The following is a 12,083-nucleotide window of genomic DNA, read 5'->3' on the forward strand; positions in this document are numbered from 1 at the left end:
TCATCTGAGCACCTTGATTCAGCCATGCCTGAAGTCCAACCTCTCATACACCCCAATTTGTCAACCATGATGACTTCCTTCTTTTTTTTCTTCAAACTATTTGATATAGGTTTCTATGAACTTTATCCCAAATTGTCCAAACTAAAATATTTTTCAACAGCATTTATGGCTGCCATAAAATGTAATTCCATAATGTCTCATATTATGCACTAAAATTTCATGACTTTTTATTCTTGCTTCTCAAAATAAAGAGACAGCTGGTGGATCATGACAGCTTTGGGGCTGTTTCAATTCCTTGTTTGGGGTAAGAAACAGCCAGAAAGCCAAAGGAGCTGCCCAAAAGTAACTGACACCTTCTCAGCAGCAGAAAGAGTTTAAACTGGAGATCAGGGAGGCAGGGGTGGGGTGGGGACAGGATGGTTGGTTTACCACGAGAGTCATCACATCAGTGGGTGTCAGCAGGCCTGGTAGATAACCGGCTGCCATATCTCTCCACCGGTCAGGTGAAGAAGTCCTAAGCTCAAAGTCCTTGGCAGGATATTACCTTAGCCACTGGCTACCCATTGTGTATGGAGCTGGAGACCCAGGTGTCCAGCAACAGAACCAGCAAGGGGGTGTCCCTGGAACTCCAGGCAGATGGCCAGTTCAGAGGACAGGGAACTTCCACCCCAGGAAGGAGCCAGGAGATGAGCTCAGGGATCAGGTGGAAGGAAGGGGAGTGATGTGGGAAACCACATTCCGGCACAGGAGTTCCCAGTCCCACATGTGGGGCTGCAGCAACTCAGCCCCCCTCGGCGCTTCGTGTAGATCGTACCCCATGTCCTTCTTGTCTCTCCGTAAGCAGGTTGCTGGCATGGTCTTCCCAGCCCCACACATCAGCAGCCTCCCAGTCACCTAAGCACAAGTTCTGGAAGGAGTGTTATGCTAAGTACTTCATACACACAACCCACTGAATCTCTGCAGCAACCTCGGGGGCAGGCAATATATTGACTCCTGTTTATAGAGAAGGAAGCTGAGGCCCAGAGAGGTTAAGTAACCTGCCCAAGGTTGCCCAGCCAGGAAATGATGAAGCAAGGACTTGAACTCAGGGAACCCAGCTCCCTGACCTGGGCACACGTCTCTCCACTCTGTCATCTCCCTGCTCGGTGGGATGTTTCCCCAGGGATCCTTCCCATGCGTGTGACATGTGCTGATACGCCGCAGGCCTCCCAGGACAGGATCAGTGTGAGACCTTTCCATGCAGGGTCTTCAAAGCCCTCGGGCTGTGAGACACGCTCCGTCCTTGGCCACAAGGCGAGGTGCGGGCCGTGTGGCCAGGGCAACAGAGCGCAGCCTGCATTTCTCCTGGGAGGTAGTTCACATCATGGTTCCTAGGATTTCCTGCAGTCGTCCCGATTCCGGCTGTCCTATGGAGCGCTAGGACCCACGTGTTCTCACAGAGAGACCGAAAACGCCCGGCTTTCACAAAACACAAAACCCCACCGAATTCCTAATAGCTTCGCTTCCCCTTATATAGAGCTTCCCAGTTTCAAGGGCACGTGCCTCGTTCCACAGGAACGTTTCACGTCCAAGAAGTACTGAGGTTTATGCACCGTGGCAAGAGATGCTTGTCTGAAACTCTCAGCATGCGGCAGGAGTTATTTTTAAAGCGGCGACATTTATAGCCGGCTGTTGACATCAGCACCGGCATTCTGGTGGCCTCAAGATGCCACTTCTGCGGAATGCTCGGACACTAGACAGAGGGCACACACAGGGAGCAAACTGGACTGTCTCTGCGATGTTAGATCAAAGGGGTCTGTGTCTTCCACTTTGGATCCTGCCCTGTGTGAGCAAAGAAATGAAGGAGAAAATAATCTCCCTTAATAGGATTTACCCAAGACACATTTGATGCCTTATGCGTGGGCTCTTGTATGCACCGTGGTAACAGCGAGGCCTCTCTGCGCACGATTTCCCTCCACGAAACATCTGGTGGAAGGAACCCCAGCACTGACTGAGCTCACGTCTTCAGACACAAGCTGTTTGTTTGTCTTCTGTGTCCTGTGACTTCCTGTTCCATCTATGCAAGCTAGATTCATTCATAACGGGAATTAGCATGCAAACAGAGCCGTGCGCATTCTGGAAGGGGAAACATAGCTTTGCCAGAGTGTCTTAGCGGGGAGCCCCTTTGACAAAACTGGGAGCTTCCCTGACTCCCCATTTGCCCTTAGTGGATGGGCCCTCTAGTGGAGGCGGAGACGCAGGGACAGGGCATTCGGCTTGTGCGGTCAGTCAGAACCCTTCGGGAGAGGGTGGGCCGCGTCGGCAGCGGGCTGGACAATACAGTCAGCGCACAGGGCAGTCCCGCCCTTCCTGGGCCCCAGCACGCTAATCTGTCAAACAGAGGAAGAAGCCTGCCTTCCCAAGGTTGTTGCAAGGACCAGATGAAACATTAGATTCAAGGTGACCTGCCCAGAGTCATGTTTAATGAAATTCTTGGTGAGCTCCCAGTGTGCCGTCTTATTATCTGTTTTTCATGTTTTCTTCCTTTTCATTGTTCTAGCTCTCCTTCCCTGCCTATTTTGGATTGCCTGAGTGGTTTTTAGCCATTTCCTTTTCATGTATCTACTGAGTGTTGGGCTATAAATTTTTATCTAATTTTTAGTGGTTGCCCCCAGGGATCTCAGTATACACATTTAAATAATCTACTCAGAATTGTAATTGTCCTCTCCAAGTGGAATGTAGAAACATGAGCATAGCTTGGTATCTTTACTTTCCCTCTTTGTATAGTAGTTGTGGGTATGATTACATCTATATACACTGAAAACCAAGAAGATCCTCTCAGTGATGAGAGTCTTGACTTACAAACAGAGATGAGCCCTGGGGAGGTGACCTATGGGAGGTTTGGGGGATGAGTAGGAGTTGCTTCGAAGCGAGATGGACAGGGGATTCTATGCAGAGGGAGTCGTGTGTGCAAAGGTCCTGTGGTAGTAAGGATCGAGGCAGGAGCCCGGGTGAAGGAAGGCTGGTGTGACTGGGGACATGGACGCGACGGCCACAACGAGGGGAATGGATGGCATGTCTCTGGATACAACAGCTGGGTGGGTAGGGACATGGGAAAGCAACAGACTCGGTTTCTTATTTCAGGGACTGTGGGCTTGGGCTGAAGCTTCCTGGACACGTGCTTTCATGTATCCAAACATCATTACGGAACACTTATTACGTGCCAGATGCTTGGAGGCTTGCAATAGAATAATGAACAAGAAAAAGGATTATTTTTGCTCTCGTGAAGCTTACATTCTTCGGGGGTGGGGAGGCAGGAGCGCAGGACGGAAGCCAGCTATCCAGCAAGGGAATGAGAGTTTCAGGGATCGATAAAGGATGACGGCGAGGCGGGGGGCGCACGACGGGAGACGGATGCAGTGGAGACTCTACTCCAGCTGGCGAGGGAGATGACATTTGGCCGAGACCCCTGTGATGACAAGGGGTTGGTGGAGGATCGTTCAGGGAGAGCTCAGTGAGGCCGGAGGCGACTTCCGGTGGGCATCTGTGGTGCAGGGGTGCGCAGGAGGGGGTCGTAAGAGGTGCAGGAAAGGGGTAGATCCGGAGCAGTGGATGCAGTCCCCTGCAGAACCGTGCACCCCCAGAGCGACAGGCTGAAGCCCTCCCTCAGGTACACATTTTGGCCCCTAGGTGTGGCCCCGACTCTTCTGTCAACGATCGTGGGGTGATCTGCAGTCTACCCGCGGCCACGTCTGCCGTCAAGGAGAACGCCGTGTGCGATGCGCAGGGCACATCCTGGGGCTTCACGGGTCTGCGTGGACTCCCGGAAGGGACTCCCGCAGGCGCCACACGGGAACACGCCGGGCTGGGACCCAGCCAGGCCGTCTGGGCGCAGCGTGCACGGGCACCTGCTCCCCTCTCCACGCCCACCCTCCTGGGTGTTTCTTAACCTGATGGAGGGGCCCCACATCCCACCGCTGTTTCGATTTTCATTTTCCTGACGACCGTGATGCTGAATACCTAACCCGCCAGGCAGGTCGGGTTTCTGACAGGCTGGCTCAGCACCTGGCAGAGAACAGGGACTCCACAGCCCTGCCCCCGGGAGACAGTTGTCAACCGCACGGCGCAGGGGCTGAGGGGCTGAGTCTCAGAAGGGGACCCAGTTCCACCTCCTGCCTAATGCAGAACAGGACACATGCGTGTGTCCCACTGCGCCCACCAGTGACTGTGGGTGCTCAGCCTCTTGCAAAGCCTCTCCCTGCAGAGCTGAAGGCAGCCAGGGAAGCTTCAGAGCAGCCACTTTCCTGTTTCTGGCTGGTATCTGAACACGGAGATCACGCTCTCGTCGCTTGGCTCGGCCCCATCAAAGGCTTTGCCGGAGACGGAGCCTCCCCGTTATTCTCATGTTGCAGAAACCCCTGGAGGGTGTTATTGGAGCCTGAGTATCAGAACATAGAAAACCAGCCGCAAACATTAATTACAGCGGAGGATGGCTGCGGGCGGGCTGGGCTCGTGGGCTCAGGGCTGAATCTCCCCGAGCAGGTACCAGGGAAAGGAGGGCCCGGGGAAGGAGCTGCCGATAAAGGAAGATTAATTGTTACTGTGAGAGTCACTTATTGATCCCAAATAAGCAGTGATTCATTAACAGAAAATAAGCCTTAGATTATCTACATTTAAAAGAACTAATCTGTTGACGACGAGAACAGAACCTAGACCTGAACGTTTTTCCCCCTTTTAGTGTAAATCAGAAAATATAATGCACTAAGTTTAATTAATTGAGAACGTTTCTGTGTACCTGGGTCCGACCTCCAGACTGACACAGCCTCCCCTGTAACCTGCCGCTGGCCTCGCGCATGTCGGACCAAGAGCACTCAGGAATCTCAAGTAACAGCATGATGTTCCTGACGAAGCCGTGCCACACCCAGCCCCACTCCGCAGTCTTGCTAGAGAGGCCCGCGACCCGGTGCGGGCCTCACTCCATCCCATCTGCAGGGCCCACCTTCCAGACACCGTCACGCTCACAGGCTCTGAGTGGACACGGATGTGGGGGGACCCTGCTCACCCCACCACGGCCATCCAGCAGCTTCCCTCCTAGGCTGCGGCCCCATTCCCGGAAGCTGCCCCCAGGCCACCCGGAGATGTGGCCACACCTGCTGGGCCCTGTCTGCTTCGTGGCTCCGTCAGCCATGCCCAGGCTGAGCTCTTTGGGGTGGGCCACGCTCCCCTGCCGGCCCTCTTGTCCAGTTCTCAACTACAGATGGACACTGTTCCATCTAACAAACAACCCTGCATTCTGAGCCCTGAGCAAGAAGACGGAGCAGAAGGAGCCGGCGGTGCCCGGCAGAACAAGTCCCGGGCAGCAGGCGGTCCGTGTGGAAAGCACTCAGGCCTTCTTGCACAGTCTTTGAGTCTGAGATGCTGGAGGACAAGACACTCCAGCTAGCTCCAGGTCAGATACTTGCTCCAGGTCAGATACTTGCGCCAGGACCGCTGGGCAGCCCAGCCGGGCCACGCACGTGGTGGGAACCGTGAGTGCCCCAGCACTTTCTCCTCGTGGAGACACTCCGTCTGTCTGCGCCAGGCGCAGGCGACCCTCCCCTTGCAGCATCCTTGACTGCAGGCCCCCACCTGCGCGGTGCTCCCCGTGACACAGAGTGCGTCGGCAACGGCAGACCTCCCGCTGGCTTGCCCTGCATTCACTCGGTTCCTAACCTACTGCATCGGCGGATAGGTGCCGAGTGCCCACTGTATGCCAGATTTTGTCCTAGACGCCAGAACATCCTGTCTTCGGGAGGTTACCTTCGGTAGGGAAAACAGCACATGAGTGAACAAAACAACAGGATGGGTGTTTTTGAAGAGAATGGAATTGGGCACAGTGGTGGGGACGGGCAGGACAGTGGCTCCTCTAGACGAGAGGGTCGGGAGATGTAACACAAGTGACACAAGACCAAGACAGAGACAAACAGCATTCCAAACTGTAAGTGCAAATGTCCTGGGGTGGAAACAGGTGTATGTTCCCGAAAGAGAAGGCCAGCATGGCTGGGCACAGGGTGAAGGGGGTCAGGGTGGGGGACGGTGTGGGGTCCTGTGGTAAGAGTTCAGATTTTAATCTCGGCAATAAGCAGTGATTGCTAGGGGTAAGCAGCTATTTTGCGTTCTTTTACCATCGTGGCTGTGGCCGCAGTGCGGCAAACGGGGTCTGGGGCATGACTCGGGCAGGGCATACTGAGCGGCTGTAGTGAGCAGGTCGCTAGGAAGTGACTAGCTCCACGGGCAGACTTAGAGGAGTATCCTATGCCCATCATTCAACCGTGTTTACTACATGGTTTCTCTATGCTTGTGTGGGCACTGGGCATATATGGACGTGCAGAGAAGATATGGAACCTGCCCCATGGCATGCACTGCCTCCTGGAAGGTGACTGGGACAAAAGCAATCAGACACGAGGCACAGCAAGTGCAAAGGCCCTGGGCTGGAGGGAGCATAGCCATGGGAAGTGCTGGAAGGGGTCCAGCAGGGCTCAGCCTGCAAGCCTGACCCTTCCTGGTCTCTGTCCTCCTGACTTCACCTGCTTCCTGTTTCTGTAGCTGTGGCCCCTCATGCTCCTCAGACATGCCAGGCACCCACGCGTCTCAGCCTTTGTGCCTGCTCTGCACGCTCTCCTTCCCTGCACCCAGGTCCCCGCCCAGATGTCCCACCATCTGGGAGGCCGTCCCCGAGCACTGCACGCAGAGAAGAACCTGCATCTTTCCCCCTTATACTTGTCACCACCTGACACGTGCGGTAATTTGCTAACTTGGTGTGAATAAGGCTGTGGACTTAGGTCACTTTGGTCCAGTGCCTGGAGAGTCTGGCACATGTTAGGTGCTCATTAAATACACTGGATGTACAGGGTGCCCTTAGATGTGGGCTTCGCTGGTCTCTCTCCAGGCCAAGGCAGCAGCTCTGGAAGGGTTCAAGGTGCCGGAAACCCGCATCCTCCAATCAGCCTTCAGGCCCCACTCTTCGGGCTGCTCAGGCGCCCAGTCCCCTGATACGGCGGGAAGGCCTCCGCAGGAACCGTGTGCCGGTGGACTCGTGATTTACATAATGCGTTACAGACCATCGGAGGCAGGCCACACAGCATCCTGAGCTAGACTGAATTCTCAGTGATATTTGGAAACAAAAGCCAATGAATGAATGTGGCCGGTAGACTCGTTATCGGTGGGGACTGACCTGAAATGCACGCTGGCACAGCGTGCGGCTGTGGTCACCCCTCATTTGCATAAAATGGGCGTGCTGCGTCTGCAGAGCGTCGTGTCCCCTCTGCCCCTCTTCACTCGGGGGCTCGGACAACGGCATCAGCTACACAGTGATATAATTTAGTCAGCTGTGACTGCCAGACCGCCAAGTGACCAGACGTTGTGACTGCATCTGACCATCACCCTTGACCCTGAATGAATCCCTTCCACCTCACGCCTCATCTGTAACGGAACGGAGCCACCTTCTTGATGATTATTAGTGGGATGGTCTCCAGAACGAGGACAGAGGCTCCTTCTGCACAGAGGATCCTGTGGTCACAGTGCACCCCACCTCCAGCAAGGTGACCCTGACCCCTGACCCTACAGAGCCGATGTTCTGCATCGCAGCGGAACTCACAGCCTGGCCCTCGGTGCCACCCTCGTCACCACACTGGTCACTGGTTCCACGGCCCACATCCAGGCCTCAGCACACTGTGTTGACTTCCCGCTGGAAGCCCCCTAAAACGCCCACCTCTTGCTCTCCCCTGAAGCCCCTGTGGAAGCCACCCTCAGCTGTGTCCGGAGTGCGGCCCCTCGTGGGTCCCCCTGCTCCTCATGCCGGTCTTGGTGTGCCCTGGTGTGACCTTCACAAACAGGAAGCACGCCCACACTCCCGCAGCACCGGCCGCAAGCTGACCACACCATGTGCCCCAACTCTGAGTCCCTGCCTGAGTTGATCTGGAGCTCAGGAGGACCCACTGCTCCTGCAGCCCGCCGGAGGACAGAGCAATGAGGAACAAAGTCAGTCCCCCTGACAAAACCATCAGATGCCAGCCCATAGCCAGCTGGCTCCGGGACCCCTGGCCGGGCCCAGAGGAAGTGCTCAGCCACGTCCAGCCAAGACAACAAGCTACGCTAAGCTGGCCCACAGACTCCTGAGCAACGCGGGGGCTACCGAGCGTGGGGATGGTTGTTACGCAGCAGTACTGTGATGATTCCTGACAGATACAGTGTGTAAGGACCCATAGAACACGTTCTGCTTTGTCCTGTGAGGCTCTGCCCCAGCGAACCCCAATCCAGGGCATTTCCACCTGATACCCCACCCCCACTGCCGGGTGGCTGCCCTGCTGGTCTTTGCACACGGCCTGCCTCAGGTACCGAGCCATCTGTGCTCCCCACTGCCTAGAGCACTGCTCCTCTGAGTACTGACAAGCCCCCCCCCCATGCAGTGGGCATGTCTGGGAGAGTCCCTCCCCACAGAGACACTGCAGCCCTCCTGTTCCTTCCCCCAATCTGTGTCCTTTCAGGGTCCCTAACATTCTGTCTCAGGCACATCAGTTATCGTCTTTGCTGACTTTCTCTGTGGGCGCCATGCTGCCAACTGCACTGTCCACTGGGCCTGGACCGGTAGCAGGAGGTCAGTGCTCAACCAATACCTGTGGCTGGATAGAGGGCCAAACTGTCCTACAACCAGCCACCGGGGGACTCGGGAACAGCAGTGTGTCTCGTCAGTGTAGATGTTGCTGAGACATACTCAAGTATGCCTGTGTCCCCGATGCGGACACCGGGGCTTTGGCCAGCATGCACGAGGCTGCCTGTGCCATGTCACAGTGTACAGATCCCAGTGTTCTGTGCATTCTGCCGTCTCTTGGTAATTTTAGATTCCACAGATGAGGAATGGGTCTGAGCATTACTTTTCCGGTTCTCTAATTCCCACCATGCAGAAGTTTTCTTGGGTTCTTGCAGTGCAATCCAGCTTTGGCGGTTTTCCTGTTTTCCTTGCTAACAGCACAAGAAGGGGCTGTGAAAGCCATTGGCCCTTCTTCCCGGAGAAAAGCCCCCGAAGGTTGGAGGCACAGAGTAGCCCAGAGAGAGGGCATCCTCAGAAGTCGCTGTGAGATGGACCTTCTGTGTCGCCAATGGAAAGTTCTAGTCTTTCTAAGTTAGAGGGGCTTCCCACACCAAGACAAGTGCGTGCAGCTGCTGTGTTCTCCTGAAAAACCGGCCCCCTCTCTCCGGGAGCCAGAGTTAAGTAACCGCTGGGATGTCCCAGAGTTAAGTAACCGCTTGGATGTCCCTTTACACCCGGGTTGCCAGGAAACTCAGGCCCCATGGGCACCTCGGATGCAGTGCCCGCGTCAACCCTCCGGCCACCCGCGGCCTGCCCCGTGCGGGTCCTCCTTCCCCGGCGGCCCTTGCTCATCCCGCGCAGGCCACGGCATCCAGAGTCTGACCACAGACTCCCACAGAAGGGTGACAAAAACACAAAGGCACATAATGAAGTCATCAGTTACTACCTTTAAACGTCTGCAGATCAGGAGGGATTTCAATGGGGTTAAACAGTATTGGTTTGGACTATGTGGGGGGCAGGGGGCAGTTTCAGTATTTTTCTAGCTGGATTGTCTTAGAAAACAGCCCCAAATTCAATCTTAGGTCTTTCCCTAAAAGCTTTTAGATCCTGAAAGGAAACAAATACATTCTGTTGCAATTCCGTTAAAGCCAGCAGTGGATGTGGTTCCGTGAGCGGCTGGCTGGGCGCGACCCCGAACAGGCTGGCAGGTCAGCATCTTCGCCTCCCCTGCACCGGGGCCCCTCCGCTCCCACCCGGCGGTCACCACCGATGAGCTCTGCCACCCAGATAACAACAAAGGCTAATTCTGAATATCCTTTCTATTATCAAGACAAAAATGATAGCAGCAGCATGAAAATCACGGTGTTTTTCAGTCGGTACCAGTGGAGGCGACGTGTGTGCATCTCGCAGTCACCGTGCTGGAGGGCGATTCTGTTCGAGACACAGGGAGCCCCCCCAGCCCCCGCCCTGGCCCGTCCCCCTCTGTGCCGCACTCCCCAGCCCATGTGCAAGACGTGCCGCTCACGTCAGGCTTCACAAATCTGCGGACCTTCACTTTCTTGGCCGTAGAACCACCCCCGTGGAAAGGACAAGCCCATTTGAATTCCCATTTCTTCTTGCTCTCACTTTCCTCCCTGGTCAAAACCACTGAGGAAGAGCCACGCTTGCTTCGACGTGGCCGCCTCCCTTGACCGGGCTGGTCCCACCACCCATGCACCACAACACCCACGTCGATCCGAGCTCGGACAGCAGGGTGGGACGGCCACACTCCGCGCCTCCAGGGAGCTCAGACGGTCGTCTGTGTGCTGCAGAAACGCATGACTGCGTGGTCAGACCTCATCCCTGTCTGTGCTATTCTAAATCCAGAGCAAACGGGGGGCAGCAGGGCGTTCAGGTCCAGCCTGGGCCCTGCTTCGAGGAGATCGCAGGGGGCACAGGCAGAGCCCGGGTTTCAGTGATTTACAAGGGTATGTAATCATCACACAAATTCCAGAACATTCCATCGCCCCAAAGCAAAGCGGTCGCTCCGCATTCCCATCTCACTCCAGTGCCCACCAGCCACAGGTCTGCGTCCCTCTGAGAACCCACAGTTTCCCGCAAGGGGAGGACGGTCCCTGATGACGGAGGGCTGTGGCTGCTGCACTCACTGTTGGTACCACACTACGGGACCAGAGGTGACCATTCAGTCTCCTCCATGTAAAACAATGTTTCCTCACTGAGAATTCATTCAGCGGACTCCATTCCCTCAGCAGCCAGTCAACCCCCCCCCCATTAAATATCGGTGGGGAGCCCAGCTCCTGGAAATGCCGGAAGGGCCTCCCTGCAAGCTTCTGACTTAGCTCTTCTCTAACAAAGGTGAGGAACAGTTTAAAATTCACCAGGTATGAGAAGCCCCCGGAGACACCCCAGGTCCTCAATGGGACACCCGTTCCCACTCCAAGCACCGCCCGCCAGCTCTCACTCCGCTGCATTTAGCATCCTAAGAAATGGGAACGCATGAACAGCTCCACGGGACGGCTTCCGGAAACAACTGGATTTTGGTATTTATCGTTTTGATACCATCCTCATGGTGCAGACAGCCCCGAGGACCCTAAATCTGGGCGATGGCATCAGAGCCTCAAGCCCTCTCTGCTCTGTGGTCCCGCAGCCCCTTGTCCTGCTCCAGCCCTGAAGAAACCGGGGTGCCCGCGTCCTACCTTGAGGACCTGTTCTAGGTTCTCCAGCTTGGCTTGGAGCTGATGCTTCTCCTTCACAGCCAAGTCGCGTTCTCTGATCACTACAGCGAGTGCGTGGCAGAGGCAGGCATGTTCCGCTCTCACCTACGGGAAGCAAGGGCAGACAGAGGGGGCTGCTGATGGCACGCACAGAGTAGCACGCAAGTCTGGCCCCAGCTGGCATCGACCACTTCCTCCTCCGGATTTTGGGGAATCCTTCCCTCCCTTGTCCTGGATTGTGGACGCCGCGGTGGGTCCTGTCCTGCCCGGATGGATGTGCGTGGACAGTCAGCACCCAGCATCCCTCCTCCCCCTGCCTCCCCACTCACAGCGACAGAGACTGGCTCGGGAAGGGGACTGTGACCCGGGCCTGGCCAATCAGCACAATCCCATGCCCTGGATATAGTGGTTGGTGGGGAGGGACCCAAGCCCCAGCTGCATCCACGCAGAATGAGACATTGGACTGGTAGAGAAGCGTGGGAAGACTCTCTCCCTCTTTTGTCCACTGGACTAGGAAAGTTGAGGACATAAGTCTGGAGCTGGAGCCATCATGAGGAGGTCATCTGACTGAGAACAGAGCCAACACAATGGACATAGAATCAAGAGACACAGAGGGAGAAGCAGGATCCTGCGGACATAATTTGAGCACCTAGATCAAGCTGTGCTTGAAGGTAACTGGCCAGTCATGCAGGCCAATAAATTCTCTTTGTTTGCTCACACCACTCTGAACCATTTTGTGTGTTCTTTGAACAGAGAACCCTAACACACATGAGTGATACCCAAATTGTCCAGGATACTAATTCCTTTGCCTAAAAATTTCA

General features: G+C 55.5%; 1 protein-coding gene across 9 annotated transcripts in view; it reads right to left on the bottom strand.

Moving 5' to 3' along the window:
* RIMBP2 (RIMS binding protein 2) overlaps positions 1-12,083 on the bottom strand; it is a 204,784-nt gene that overhangs the window by 67,878 nt on the left and 124,823 nt on the right. For all 9 annotated transcript variants that reach the window (XM_045087627.1, XM_045087628.1, XM_045087629.1 and 6 more), the window contains one exon: positions 11,245-11,367. Coding sequence is in view for 6 of the 9 variants with exons in the window: in XM_004778203.3 (XP_004778260.2) it covers positions 11,245-11,367 (123 nt within the window). In the remaining 3 variants the exon portion in view is untranslated. The remainder of the gene's footprint in view (positions 1-11,244; positions 11,368-12,083) is intronic.

Source organism: Mustela putorius, unplaced genomic scaffold (genome assembly GCF_011764305.1).
Source record: "Mustela putorius furo isolate JIRA1106 unplaced genomic scaffold, ASM1176430v1.1 tig00001433_pilon_pilon_pilon, whole genome shotgun sequence".
In the NCBI taxonomy this organism is placed as follows: Eukaryota; Metazoa; Chordata; class Mammalia; order Carnivora; family Mustelidae; genus Mustela; species Mustela putorius.